This window comes from Antechinus flavipes, chromosome 6 (assembly GCF_016432865.1).
Source record: "Antechinus flavipes isolate AdamAnt ecotype Samford, QLD, Australia chromosome 6, AdamAnt_v2, whole genome shotgun sequence".
Taxonomy (NCBI): Eukaryota; Metazoa; Chordata; class Mammalia; order Dasyuromorphia; family Dasyuridae; genus Antechinus; species Antechinus flavipes.
In genome coordinates, this window is record NC_067403.1 from 155690625 (window position 1) to 155704109 (window position 13485).

The 13485-nt window shown below is 34.4% G+C and overlaps 1 protein-coding gene across 1 annotated transcript in view; it reads right to left on the bottom strand.

Moving 5' to 3' along the window:
- The window catches only part of LOC127542152 (probable E3 ubiquitin-protein ligase HERC6), a 65250-nt gene extending 51984 nt beyond the window's left edge, over positions 1–13266 (bottom strand). The window contains exons 1-5 of the mRNA XM_051967726.1: positions 12980–13266; positions 10522–10681; positions 5442–5518; positions 4235–4462; positions 585–682 (exon numbers count right to left, since the gene is read on the bottom strand). Of these exons, the coding sequence (XP_051823686.1) occupies positions 585–682; positions 4235–4462; positions 5442–5518; positions 10522–10681; positions 12980–13220 (804 nt within the window). The 5' untranslated portion in view covers positions 13221–13266. The remainder of the gene's footprint in view (positions 1–584; positions 683–4234; positions 4463–5441; positions 5519–10521; positions 10682–12979) is intronic.
- Positions 13267–13485: the final 219 nt, after the last annotated feature.

The window sequence follows — 13485 nt, forward strand, 5'->3', positions numbered from 1 at the left end:
AAAATAAAGTTAAATTTAAAATTCCAGAAAAAGTATTTATAGAAAAACAAAACAAACTCCCATATAAATAATGACCAAAAATATGAAAAAATATTTGTTATGTCTATGGCAAGAGATAGCCAGTAAGTTTCATTTTTGGCCCTCTAGGATCTTTGTTAGTACATTGATCATAGCTGAAAAATCTTTCAAATATGTCTTTATAATGTTGCCATTTTATAAGAATTATTCTACTTTTGTTCATTTTACTCTATATCAATTCATAGAGGTCTTACCATGTTTCCTCTAAAATTATTCATTTCATCATTTCTTATGTATCAATTAAGTTCTATTTTATTATTATATGATAAATTGTTAAACAATTCCTTAATAGATGTAGATGTTCTTAGTTTCCAGTTCTTTAGAAGCAATCATAGAAATAGCTACTATAAATATTTTTGTACATATAAATAATTTCTTTCTTTGACCTCCTTTCCTTTTAAATACAATAATATTCATGCATATGCATGTGTATACTTGCACGCGCACATGCACACATACACACACACTCTCTATTATATTTCTAAGTAAGTTAAGTTTGTTATTACCTGGGTGAGAGCAGCTGTATGTTCATCACCACAGCTGATGTATGTCACATGAAACCTCTTCAGTTCACCAATGGAATGAGGTTTGTAGCTTTTCTCTACTGAAGGAAAAAAAGAATTTCTATTAAACATTTTTAAAGCCTCAGGTTTCATCTCTGTTAATAAGATATTCAAGGAGGAGAAAAAAGGTGACATTGGAAAAAAATTAGCCCATGAGTAACTCTGATTAGGACTTGAAGCCTTGGATATAGTCAGGTTTCATAACCATTCAAAACTCAATTATTACTGACTTAAAAAACAACCAAGATGGAGATTGAATATAAATCAACACATGCTATGTTCACTTTTTATTTCATTTCTTTTTCTTCTGGGGGCAGCTAGATGGCACAGAGCATAGAACACCAGGCCTAAAGATAGAAAAATCTGAGAGTTCAAATCTGACCTCAGATAATACTTCCTACCTATGTGACCTTGGGCAAATCACACAATTGCCTCACAAATAAATACATGAAATAAAATTCTATTTCTTTTTTTTTCTTCTGATTTTTTTTCTCTCCTGGTTTTTCCCTTTTGTTCTGATTTTTCTCTCCCAACATAATTCATAAAGAAATGTGTATTTAAAAAATGAATGCACATGTGTAACCAAAAAAAAAAAAAAACAAAAAAAAAACAAGAATTAGCTTTTAAACTATGATTCTCAAAGCTTATACAATATCAATATGATTGGAGTGTTATTGGAAAACAAACAAACATGTATTTTATTCATATTTGGGGAAGTTTCCAACTTTAACAATTGGGGCACTCTTTAAAAGTTTTCAAAAGATTCTTGTAAGAATTGTATAAGAGTTCATGAAGGTCAGATTTGGCAATTACCCCTATGTCACTTAAATTACCCCATGTCACTTAAAGCAAGTGACACAAACATTTATCCATTGTTCATTAAGTATAATCAATCATAGGCCTTAAGCTCAACCTGTTCAGAATACTTAAGGGAAGTGATAATGTCTTGTGGAATTTTTATAAAACCAACATACTAATTAAAATTATTTTTAATATGTAGAAGCTTAGTGGGAGAAGCTTCCAGCCAAGGTGCTGAAAAGAAATTGCTTAGGACAAAGGGCAGTGCCTTAGCTCCAATGTCCTGTTTCTTCCTCCCCATCAATCCCAACTGGGAAGAGAAAATTATGAGCTTTGAAGGGTATTGTGGATTTCTCATTTTTGCATTGGCACCTCAGCTGCATCTTTAGCTATAACGGATGACAGCATCTTTATTGAGAATAAAGGAGAGACTAGATGAGAAGAAGAAAGTCATAGTCAGTGTGTAACAAGGAGCCAAGCAGACAAAAATATACTTGTAAGAGGACTTCTAGGAAATGAATTATTGCCCTGTCACACATGCTCTAATCTTGAGCCTACTTTCCCTTTGAGTAGATATCACAAGTTTATTTTTAGGGAGACATTTTTCATCTTCCTGTTAACTAAAAAGAAAATAATCAAAACAATTAATGAATTCAGTGAAGTTGTGAAATTGATATCAGCATTCCTGAGGGAATAGAGCCAAAATAGTAAATTAGAAGCAATAATACAATCAATACACTCCTGCAAACAACTTCAAAATAATGCATCAAATTCTGGAGCAATAAAAGAAGTGAGACATTTTTCCAGCCTAAGACAACTTAGAAAGTTGGCAAGAGGGTCTGTGACACAAAGGTGGAGTCCAGTCCAGAGAGTACATTATTGTAGCACTAATGGTGAACCTTTGAAGTGGCTGCAGCCAGTAGCTTCAGGAGATGTCAGCCCAGAAATAGCAAATTAGACAATGGACAGAAAGAGATCGCAGAAAACCCTTGGTGGGCACTTTTACTGTCTTTAATCTAGTTCTAATCTTGTGTGATCCTGACAATGCTTTCCCCTACTACCAGCTTTGTCAGACTTGTTTAAAGAGATGAGTAGCAAGAGACAACAGATGACAGAAAGCTTCAAGGCATATAATTTCTGTTTAGTTAGAGAGATGTTCAGTCTCACTGGACTAGTTTATATTTCAGGTTTTGCTCTTGAGCATCTCCCAACTATTGAGACTTGGAATCTCTAAGATGTACTCATTGTTCTTTGCTTCCCCTATCTGGTTTTAGAGACAAAAGAAAAGAAAAAAGTTTTGCTTCTGCTATTTTGGAAGAGATACTGAGGCATAATTGGATAATAATCCTGCAAGTAGAAAGCTGGTTAGGCAGGTCTGTAGTGCCCAGAGATAACCAATCTGATGAACTTTTCAGTTCTATCATTTCAAAGTAACTTCTATGCAAATAAATAGTATAATCGTTTTCCAATGCCCTCATAAGGGTTATTTTAAGTTGAAAAAGTTCATAAATAATACTATTGATGTTCAAGAATTGAAAAGCTTTTGTGTGGCTGTAGGGCAGTCAGTATCATTTAAAAAAAGTGTCTTTATAGGATATACATGTTCCTAAATAAACAATGACCACAAGCCTATAGTCCAGAGTTGAGTTACTTCAAGTACATAAGCTGTCTTTTCTCTATGATTCTCTGCCAGGTTTTTATGTGTGCTTACTCTCCCCCACAAATATCAAACACATTGGTGGAAATGTATGACCCAAGATTGCATGTGGATTTTGATGTGTTTTATTTCTCTTCAACTTACTGACAAGGTGAATGCTAGTGATGCTATTATTTCTTTTCCCTGTCTACTAGGTAAACAGTTATATTTAAGACAGTATTATTATGAATTGGTGGTTTGTTTAAATAGATGAGCAGAAGGTTAAATGGTAAGATGGTGAGTAGAAGAAGTATATGTCTTCTCAACAGAATTATTCCTTCAAGAATATTTGACTATAACCAGATAAGAAGTACTTCCCACAACATAGAAGACTATATCTTAGTATGTGATGCTGATCTTGGAGCTTCATCACTATTTCAAAATAAAATCCTTCTCTAGCTGCTCTTTCCCAAGATATAAGTTAAAAAGCTTAAGGTAATAGGCTAAAAGAAGCTGTGATCAAATTTGTTTGTATTTGTTGAGAAATTCAAGAACTTAAAGTAACCAGTTTCTAGGGGAAAGGATCTTAGGAGAAAAGCAGAACAGAATTCAAGTGGGGAATTCTGCTTTGTCTAATTAAACCTCAGCATGTCTTTCAATATTGCAGAAGCAAATAGAAAAAGCACCGATTCTGGAATAAGAAGGTCTGAGTTCAAATCCACTTCTGATATTGTGCAATTTTCATCAAGTAATTTTACCTTTGCCTCAGTTTCTATATTCATAAATTGTATTGAATGGCTTCTGCAGTTATTTCTTGCTATAGATCTCTGATCCTATGAAATTCTCATAAAGTTTTAAGATGTATCACACACATTTGAAATTATTTTGATAGCATTTCAAAGACAACACACACATCAATATAAAGAAAGTCAATATACACAAAAAGCATATGCTCTCAGTAAACAGAGAACTGCATGAGATGTGTCAGAAAAGAATCCAAATCAGGGGTAAGAATTCTGAGCAAAGTGTTGTAAAGAAAATACTTGCTCCCCCACACTGAGCCTTTTCCATAACTGGCCATTCTATTAAAGAATTACAAAGCTGACTTTTCACCTTGAAAAGACAATGTCTCCTTGGAAAGACAAAATGATTTTTTTACCTGATGCATTCTTGCCACTGAGGGCCAGCTGGCCTTCCTTGTTCCTTCCCCAGCCATATGAAGTACCGGATAGAGATAGGGCAAAGCTGTGAGACCCTCCTGCTGCAACCTGAGCCAGAGGAATACCATCAAGAGATTTCACCCTCTGAGGGCTGGCTTGGGAGGGAAAATTTTTCCCCAGTCCTAGTTGACCATAATCATTATCTCCCCATGAAAATACTTTGCTATCTGCAAATACACACAAAAGAAACAAAATTTCAAAACTTCAGGTATCAGGTAGACTGTACAATTTACTATGAAGTATCTCACAATTATATACTTTTAAGAACATAATAGATTGCAACTTGGCAACCTCTTCAGAGCTAGAGTGGGGTTTCTGATAGTTCCTATAATAATATACAAAGCAAATATAAGTATAATTTTCCTTCTAAAGTATTCTAGGTAACTATGCCTCCCCTACACTTTCCATATATTCTCCCTTATAGAATATTCTCTCTCTGTTGAATATAAGATCCTTGAAGTAACCATTGGTTTTGTATCTCTAATAACTAGCAGAGCACTTGGTATACAATGGGTGCTTAATAAATGTATTGAATGATATATTAAAAGTGCCAGTTCAAGGACCTTCAAAGTGACTGATTTTCCCCAGTGTGTCCAGATTCAGACCAAGTCCCTGACTCATTGTTAAAAGGCATCTTACAGGACTGGCAGATATTAACCAACTTGAAGAAGAGACATATTAAAGTTTAACCATTAGCAAATTTCTTTAGGAAAACAAAATTGTGATGAAATCATGTTATTATAGGAAAGGAGACAAATGAATTTTTAACTATACATACTAGGGGGAATATATGTAAAGGTGTGAATGAGTGGGTTGACTTAATGGTAGTCTTGAGATGGGTAGAGGAGGAAGGAAAAAAAGAGAAAAAAAGAAATTTACATGATATCTTTATTATATACTTAAAAGGAATAATAAGAGATTTGCAATATTTTTTTTTATTCCACCATGTTATGGAAAGGTTGTTTTATTTCATAGATTAAAAATAAAATAAAAAATAAAAATGGAATAGACTTTTTGAAGTTGGAAAATTAGAACCTTCAGAATTCACTGAAAAATAAATATAAACAGTAAAATGTGTCAATTAGCAAGCATTTTTTTAAAGCAAGTGTTTTTTGTAAATTAATTACCATGAAAAAAAGCTTTTACCTTGTGTCAAGGCTATGGAATGATAATGTCCACAAGAAACTTGTATTATTTTTTCCCTGGAAAGAGCTTCAATATTCCTTTAATAAAGAATGATGAGAAAAATATTTAACAATTCATTAATACAGCTCATTGATTAATAATAACATCATTATTTTTATAATAATACCTGTATTACAGGATTGTTTCTAGAATCAAATGAGCAATTTGTAATGTAATATAAATGTAAAATACTTCGCAAACCTTAAAATACTATATAAAAGTTAGCTGTTGTCATCTTGCTGTGAATACTTGTGTTTTTCTAAGAGGATGGGAAGAAAAGAGGCAAAATTAGCAATATTTTTACAGAATCTATCAATAATCAACAAGCATTTATCAAAAGGCTAATATGTGTCACACATGACTAGCTAAATGTAGATGCAAAAATATTTTTTAATTTTAGAAACAACAAAATATTTTTACATTCAGAATTTTTACATTATATTAAATTGGAAAGAAAAATTGTAAAATAATATGACAGTTATGGTAAACATTTTGTAATGCCTTCCCTCTCAAAATTGTTACTATTTCAATTGTTTCTTTTTTATTTTGAACTTACACATGATATAAGAAGAAAAGGTGGGGAGGAAGGAAGAGAGGAGGGGAGAGAGAGAGAGAGAGAGAGAGAGAGAGAGAGAGAGAGAGAGAGAGAAGAGAGAGAGAGAGAAAGAGAGAGAGAGACAACCCAAAAACATATATTTTCATATATATATATATATATATTATATAAAAAGAGAACTGTGTGTGAATCTGTGACTCTTTATTTCATATTGCATGCTTTTAAAAAAAATTACAACATATATTTTCCCATACTTTCAAAATTGTCATGCTTGCCTGTGCTTCCTTCTGAACTTCCTCCTATTCCCTTGAGTGCATTTTAAAGAATGTTTCATTGAACTTATTTTTAGGGGATGGGCACCATTAATGCTAGAAGTACTCCTCATCCTCCAATTCCCCTCCAATTAAAAACTGAGATATAGAAGAAAAAGCCTTTACAGCAAATAAGTACATTCAAGCAAAATGAATCTACACAGTAGCAATGTTCAAAAATGTATTTTTCTGTATGTCAAAGTCAAGTACATAACTTCTCTCTTGTGGGTGATATAATTAATCACAATCTAGATTCATTAAACTGGGACACTAATGCATTGTTGGTGGAGTTGTGAACGAATCCAACCATTCTGGAGAGCAATCTGGAATTATGCCCCAAAAATTATCAAATTGTGCATATCCTTTGATCCAGCAGTGTTTCTATTGGGCTTATATCCCAAAGAAATACTAAAGAAGGGAAAGGGACCTGTATGTGCCAAAATGTTTGTAGCAGCCCTGTTTGTAGTGGCTAGAAACTGGAAAATGAATGGATGCCCATCAACTGGAGAATGGCTGGGTAAATTGTGGTATATGAATGTTATGGAATATTATTGTTCTATAAGAAATGACCAGCAGGATGAATACAGAGAGGACTGGCGAGACTTACATGAACTGATGCTAAGTGAAATGAGCAGAACCAGGAGATCATTATACACTTCGACAACGATATTGTATGAGGACATGTTTTGATGGAAGTGGATTTCTTTGACAAAGAGACCTGAGTTTCAATTGATAAATGACAGACAAAAGCAGCTACACCCAAAGAAAGAACACTGGGAAACGAATGTGAACTATCTGCATTTTTGTTTTTCTTCCCGGGTTATTTATACCTTCTGAATCCAATTCTCCCTATGCAACAAGAGAACTGTTCAGTTCTGCAAACATATATTGTATCTAGGATATACTGCAACATATCCAACATATAAAGGACTGCTTGCCATCTAGGGGAGGGGGCGGAGGGAGGGAGGGAGGGAAAAAAAATCGGAACAGAAACAAGTATCAATATAAAGTAATTATTAAATAAAAATTAAATTAAAAAAATCTAGATTCATTGCATTGATCAGCGTTCTTAGGTTTTCAAAAGTTATTTTTCTTTACAGTATTGTTGTGTCTGTATAAATTATTCTCCTGGTTCTGCTAACTTTATTGTCAGATTATTTAACTCTGTTTTCTCTGAAATAGTCTCATCTTTCACAATGGTGCAAAAATATTACACTATATTCACATACTATAATTTGTTCAATCATTCTCCAATTTTCTAAGATATAATCTAAAGCACTATCTTAGATTTTTATTTCTTCCCTTCCCTCCTCACTTCCCATCGTTTATTACTTCCTTTCTGGAACAGGAGGTTTTTGCTTGTGTCTATAACTTTCCCAATATCATCTTAAATCTACTCTCCAACCTAATTCCCTACCCATTTCCCTGTTGAGTTTAACATATCTCTATACCAAACTCTGTGTATATGATTATTTATTTCAGATAAGAGTGAAGTTAATATGATGTCAGTTCCTCCTATCCTTTCATTTATGTTTGGGTAGTCTTCTCAAACACTTCAATTAATAGAAAATAGAAAGTTCCACCCTCTTCTTCCTCCTTTCTACATTAGTTTAATCATCCTATAGTTATCCTTTCTTTTTTCCTTCTTCAAACACTCAGAATAAAACAAATCCATGCCCTCCTAAAACCTCAGGTTTTTTTATTCAATTCATCAATGTCCTTTAAAGATATTAAGGTTCTGAAAAGATACTTATTTTCTCTCTATTAAAATGTTAGTACTCGATCATTATTACATAATCCCCTTCCAATTACTCAAATAAATTTACCTTTTTAGGTTTGTTTGGACTCATATTTGTATTTTAAAGCTTCTATTCAGCTGTTGTCTTTTCATCAGAAATCTCTGAAGGTCTTCACACACACAAACCTCCCACCCACCACCCATCCCCACACCCTCAGGTATTATTAACTGTAGGCCTTACTCATTTGCCTTTTAGTATACTATATTCTTTGATCTTCACTAATTTAAAATAGAAATTGCCAAGTCTTATGTGATCTAACTGATTCTTTGGTATTCAAACTATTTCTTTCTGATGTTTGTAATATTTTTCCTTTGTCATGGGAATCTGTATTATGATTATTACATTTCTGGGTCTACTTTTGTGGAGTTTCTTTTAAGAAGTGATCAGTGGATTATTTTTATATTCACTCTGCCCTCTGGTTTCAAAAATATGAATAATCTTCATTTATAATTTCTTAAAATATAGTATCCAAGCTTGTTTTGTGTGATAGTTTTCAGGAAATTCAGTAATTCTTAAATTATCTATTCTTGACTTGTTTTTCCAGGTTAGTTGTCTTTATATTATATATCTCACTCCTCTCTTCCCCCCAACATTTTGATTTTGTTCTAATATTTCCTGTTTTCTCATGGAATCATGGATTTTCCCTATTGTAGATTTCAGAGAGTCCACTGTTTGAGTAAAGTTGTTTTGTTTTGTTTTGGTTTTTTGGCCACCACCATCAATCACCCCAAGCTGTTTATTTTCCTTCCAACTCTTTTTCTCCTGAGCTTTCATTTCATTTTTTAAAATTTCTTGCTTCAACCTCTCTAGATATTTATGTAGTCTAGCAGTTAGTTACTTGCTCTAGATCTACATAATTTTTTTTTAAATTAGTCAGTGTCTTCTTTGGTTTAATTTTTTCTCTAGCTGTATTTCCTATTCTGGGTTTCATGCCAAAATTCATTGTTCTGCCATGCTCAACCCTGGAACTTTGAAATGCAAACACAAGAGTCCAGAGAATCCTAACAAGATAAATTTATTGGAGCAATTGGAAAAGATTGTAATAATGTACTGCTTATTTTAATAGGGAAGAAAATAACTATCTCTTCAGAACTTTAATAGCTGTAAAGGACACTCCAAGAGTTGAATAAGAAAAACCAAGTTTTTTTGGGGGGTGTGGATTGGTTTTGCTCTTAGGGTTTTGAACTTTTTTTTAATACAGAGATACCCTAACTTTCGAAGCTGGACATGCAATAATCCACACTGGTCACAGTACAAACAAGGAGCACAGGAGTTTTATCCACCTGTTTCTAACATGACAATCTAATAATCTGCACAGCCCCTCTCTTGTCAACTTCCCTTCCATCTTACTATTGGATGATCACCATATTGATATCTGATTTAGTGTAAATATCTGCTCCTGACCAGTCTGGACAACTACAATTAATGATTCCCTAGTTACAACAGCCTCATTCTCTTCAGCTCCAAAGAGCAGAAAGATTAAAGGCATATACCACTGTGGCTAGTCTCTTCTGGATACTGTTAGTGGATTCTGCCTCCCCAGATTATTTTACACTCACAAACACACACACACACACACACACACACACACACACACACACACACATCTTTGAGGATCAAAATACTGGATCATCAGAGCCCTTTTTAACATCTCATGATAGAGAAGCCTCAAGATAAGGACTTAGGAGCTTCTGAGTCCAGCTTCTCTAAATGTTGAATCTCATATAATGTTTTATGTTTTGATGTTTTAGATATCAACTTCCTTGGAAATATATACTAATATTTACATGTTACTGCTTTATATTTGTCTTCGTTATTGTGTGTTTTTGAGTCTTCTGTGTTTTAAGAATTAGAGGAAATAAATAGCAATTCTTTATATGATTTATAGTGTACATTGAGTACCTTTCCATTCTTTTTTTAGGAAGACTTTGGGTATAAACTAAACCTAAACTTTCAGTGATTTTCCTCAAAGCTTTGAGATAGGATCAGAATCAGAGTAAGAGAAAAAGAGCTTTATCCTTCTCTTTGAAAGCCAGATTCCCCAGGACTGAACTCAGTCCATATACCTGTAGTTAGGGGGCAACCTTGAGAGGGAGAGGGCAAGTGTGAGATCCCAATGAGGAAGTAGTGGTTTTGTATCATAATAGATATTCTTTGCTTGGCTTCACACTTGCCATTCAATATTAATTGAAATTCCTTGAACGAGTAGCTAGAAGGACTTTCCCAATATTAAAATTTGCCTGAGAAAATTAATGAATCAGATAATTGGACGATGACTGTTGTTTCATTTACCCTCATAAATTATCTATAATAACATATACAAAAAACGGAGACATGAGCTTACCACATACCCAAAGTCATGTCAGAATACTTACTTTGGTATAGAACATTGATCCTTAAATTCTTTGATGCCCAGCTGTCCTCTAGAACCAGATCCCCAGGAGTAGATCCTTCCTGTTTTACAAATGGCCAAGGAGTGTTCTTTTCCACAGCTGACAAAAACAACTACCTGGGTTTCCAGTGCCTGAATTGGTGCTTTAGGGAAGGGAGGGAAGAAAAATCACAAATGTGTCCAATTTAATCACAGGTACACTTCATTTATGACCACTGAAACATTTTTTTAAATGCTCTCAAGGGAACAGAGGGAAGTTCAGAAAGAAGCCCAGATAATCAGGACAGTTTTGAAAGTATCATAGAAAATGATTATGAGCTTTAAAAAGAAAAGTAATAAAATAGATTCACAGATTCACTCACAATCCTTTTTTTGCCTTCTATATATATGTTTAAAAAAACAAACAAGAATTGCTGCTCAGAAGAGAGAATATTATGCCTCTCATAATGACATCATTTAAAAAAAAATCTGTCTAGGAGCCATCTAACCATATTATCATCCTAACATGGTGCCAGCAAAGATCATTAAAATAAAATATGTAAAAGAAAGCATATTTTGGATCATGTTACTTGAAGGTTAAGGTTAAGGTTAATTTTCTATATTATACATAATGTTCATAATGTACCTCACTTCTTGAGAGCTGGCAATCATTGTGTATAATTCCATACATATTTCAAGGATTTTGGCAAGTTCTTCGACCATTGCATATGACAATGCATCTTTTTTCAGAGAACAACTCTCAAGAGCTGCTTGGGCCAAAAAATCATTAGCTGATTGCCAGTCATTAGGTGGTCAGCCAATACTGGATGCCTTTCATTTTGGCAAAATTGTTAAAGCTTGGACTCTATTAACAGTAACCTCCAAAATTTAGGGTTAGCTTCATCATTAATTAATAATTATATATATAATATATATTAACATTATATATTCTATTTACATATATTTATTTTATATTAACATAATAATATTAATATATAACAATAAATAATAATTAAGAGGATTACTTTAGTTGGAAAGAGGAAAGTGGTAAGTGCATACTGAAAAAATGGGAATGTAGTGACTGCCACTTTACGAGGAAACAAGATTAAGGGTCTGGATTAAGCTGAATTTTATTTTGTGCCTTCCTTCTAAAAAGAAACCTTGTCCCTGCAAGCCTACCTAGATTATGACTCACAGTCTTTTCCCCGACTAGACTAACAATTTCTGAATCCTGAATGTGTAATTTAAAGGTATAACTTATTTGAACATCCAATTCTTTTGGGTCATTATCAGTTTACAAAAGAGCCCATTTCAAATATGTAGTATCAATATTTGCAATCTTTTCCCTCCTATTTACCTATTACATCTTTAATTTTTTTTCTCAAATAAACCACTTCCTCATAAAATCTTGATATGCTCTATTTGGAACTCTGCCTTCAACAATCAGGTTCCTCTCTTTAGAGAGGAAGCGCTGTTTCACGAAACTAAATGACATCATCAGAAAGAAGAAAACGAAAGTATCTTATCCCTACTTTTGTTTCTCGGTTTAGCTTCTCGGACCTTAGGAAAACTGAAACTAGCCTCACTTGTTGATGGCAAAAAGAAACTCAAAGAGAATGCAACTTTGACAGGCATGGAGAGGCGAGAGAAACTCCACCCCGCTGTCTCGCTTTGCGATGGAGAGGAGTCCGAGCTCCCCTGAATTTCTTTCTTCAGCCTCATCATCATTAACTTCATTTTTTTTTCTGAAAATACTAGGTGTTGTTCACACTCCAATAGTAAACAATAACCTTACTGGGATGACTAAATTTCTTTGTAGATCACTATGTCACATTAAAATACAAAAATCCATAAATAAGCCGTTAACAAACAGATGTGGTCTTACTGGAAATTCTTAACCATATACTAGTCTCTTCTCAAATCAAATTTCAAAATGTTTCGTCTCCTACTTAGTAGAAGTCACTACATTTCTCTAATAAAGTAATGAAGGCATATCCAGTGCAAGCAGACTTAAACCCATTCAACTACTAGGATGAAAAAATCCTTTGGTTGGTCCTTCAGTATTGGTCTCAAATAACTGTTTGGGTAATTTTCCCAGCTGCATCCTAAGAGCTACATGAGAAGACTTCACAAGAACCAAACTATGTAGCAATGGACACGCGTTAGGAGATTCACTTCATTCTACATATCCGGCAGAAATTATACTATTAATTTTATTATTTTTTAAATTTTTAACATTTTTTGGAAATATTTTGAGTTCCAAATTGTTCTCTCTCCCTTTTCTTCTCTTCCCTTCCCCTCCCCAAGGTGGCGGTCTGATATTGATTATAAACATCATTAACTTTCCCTGAAAATTTTCTATTGCCCTAGATTCCCTTGATCGCTCAGGCTCCAAAACTTTAAATCAGCCCGGGTTCTGTCACCCCAAAACTTTTCCCAGGTCTAACTCTGGCCCTTCTTACCTGGTTTCTTAGACTTCCTGAGGTTATTCCTGCCCAGTTGTCCGTAATTGTTGTTCCCACAGGACCAGACAGTGCCGTCGGCCAGCAGCAGTAGCGAGTGGCGCTCCCCGCAAGCAGCCTGAACTATCTGCTGGCCGCCTAGGCTGGCTCCCTCCCGGCATCTCACCACCCCAGGGCTGGCCCTCCGCCCTGCGTTGATGCCCAGCTGCCTGAAGGAGTTATCCCCCCAGCAGTAGTACATCCTATCTCTGCCTCACAAATTGCTGCCAACGGGATGCTCTCCACTCCGCCAGTAGACTGGGGTTTGTGATAGAGTTGTAGATTGAGGACATTTGTTTAGCATCTCTAGCTCCACCCTCTTAAGGCGGGGATAGTTTACTGATTTTTACAAATGTTGAGGCTTTCAAACAACCTGCCATCCAGTGACCACAAAAGTGACCGCCTTTGGGGACAGTATCTTTCGCCTATAGAGCAAAGTCCGTACAAGCTCATAAGAAGGAAAAAAA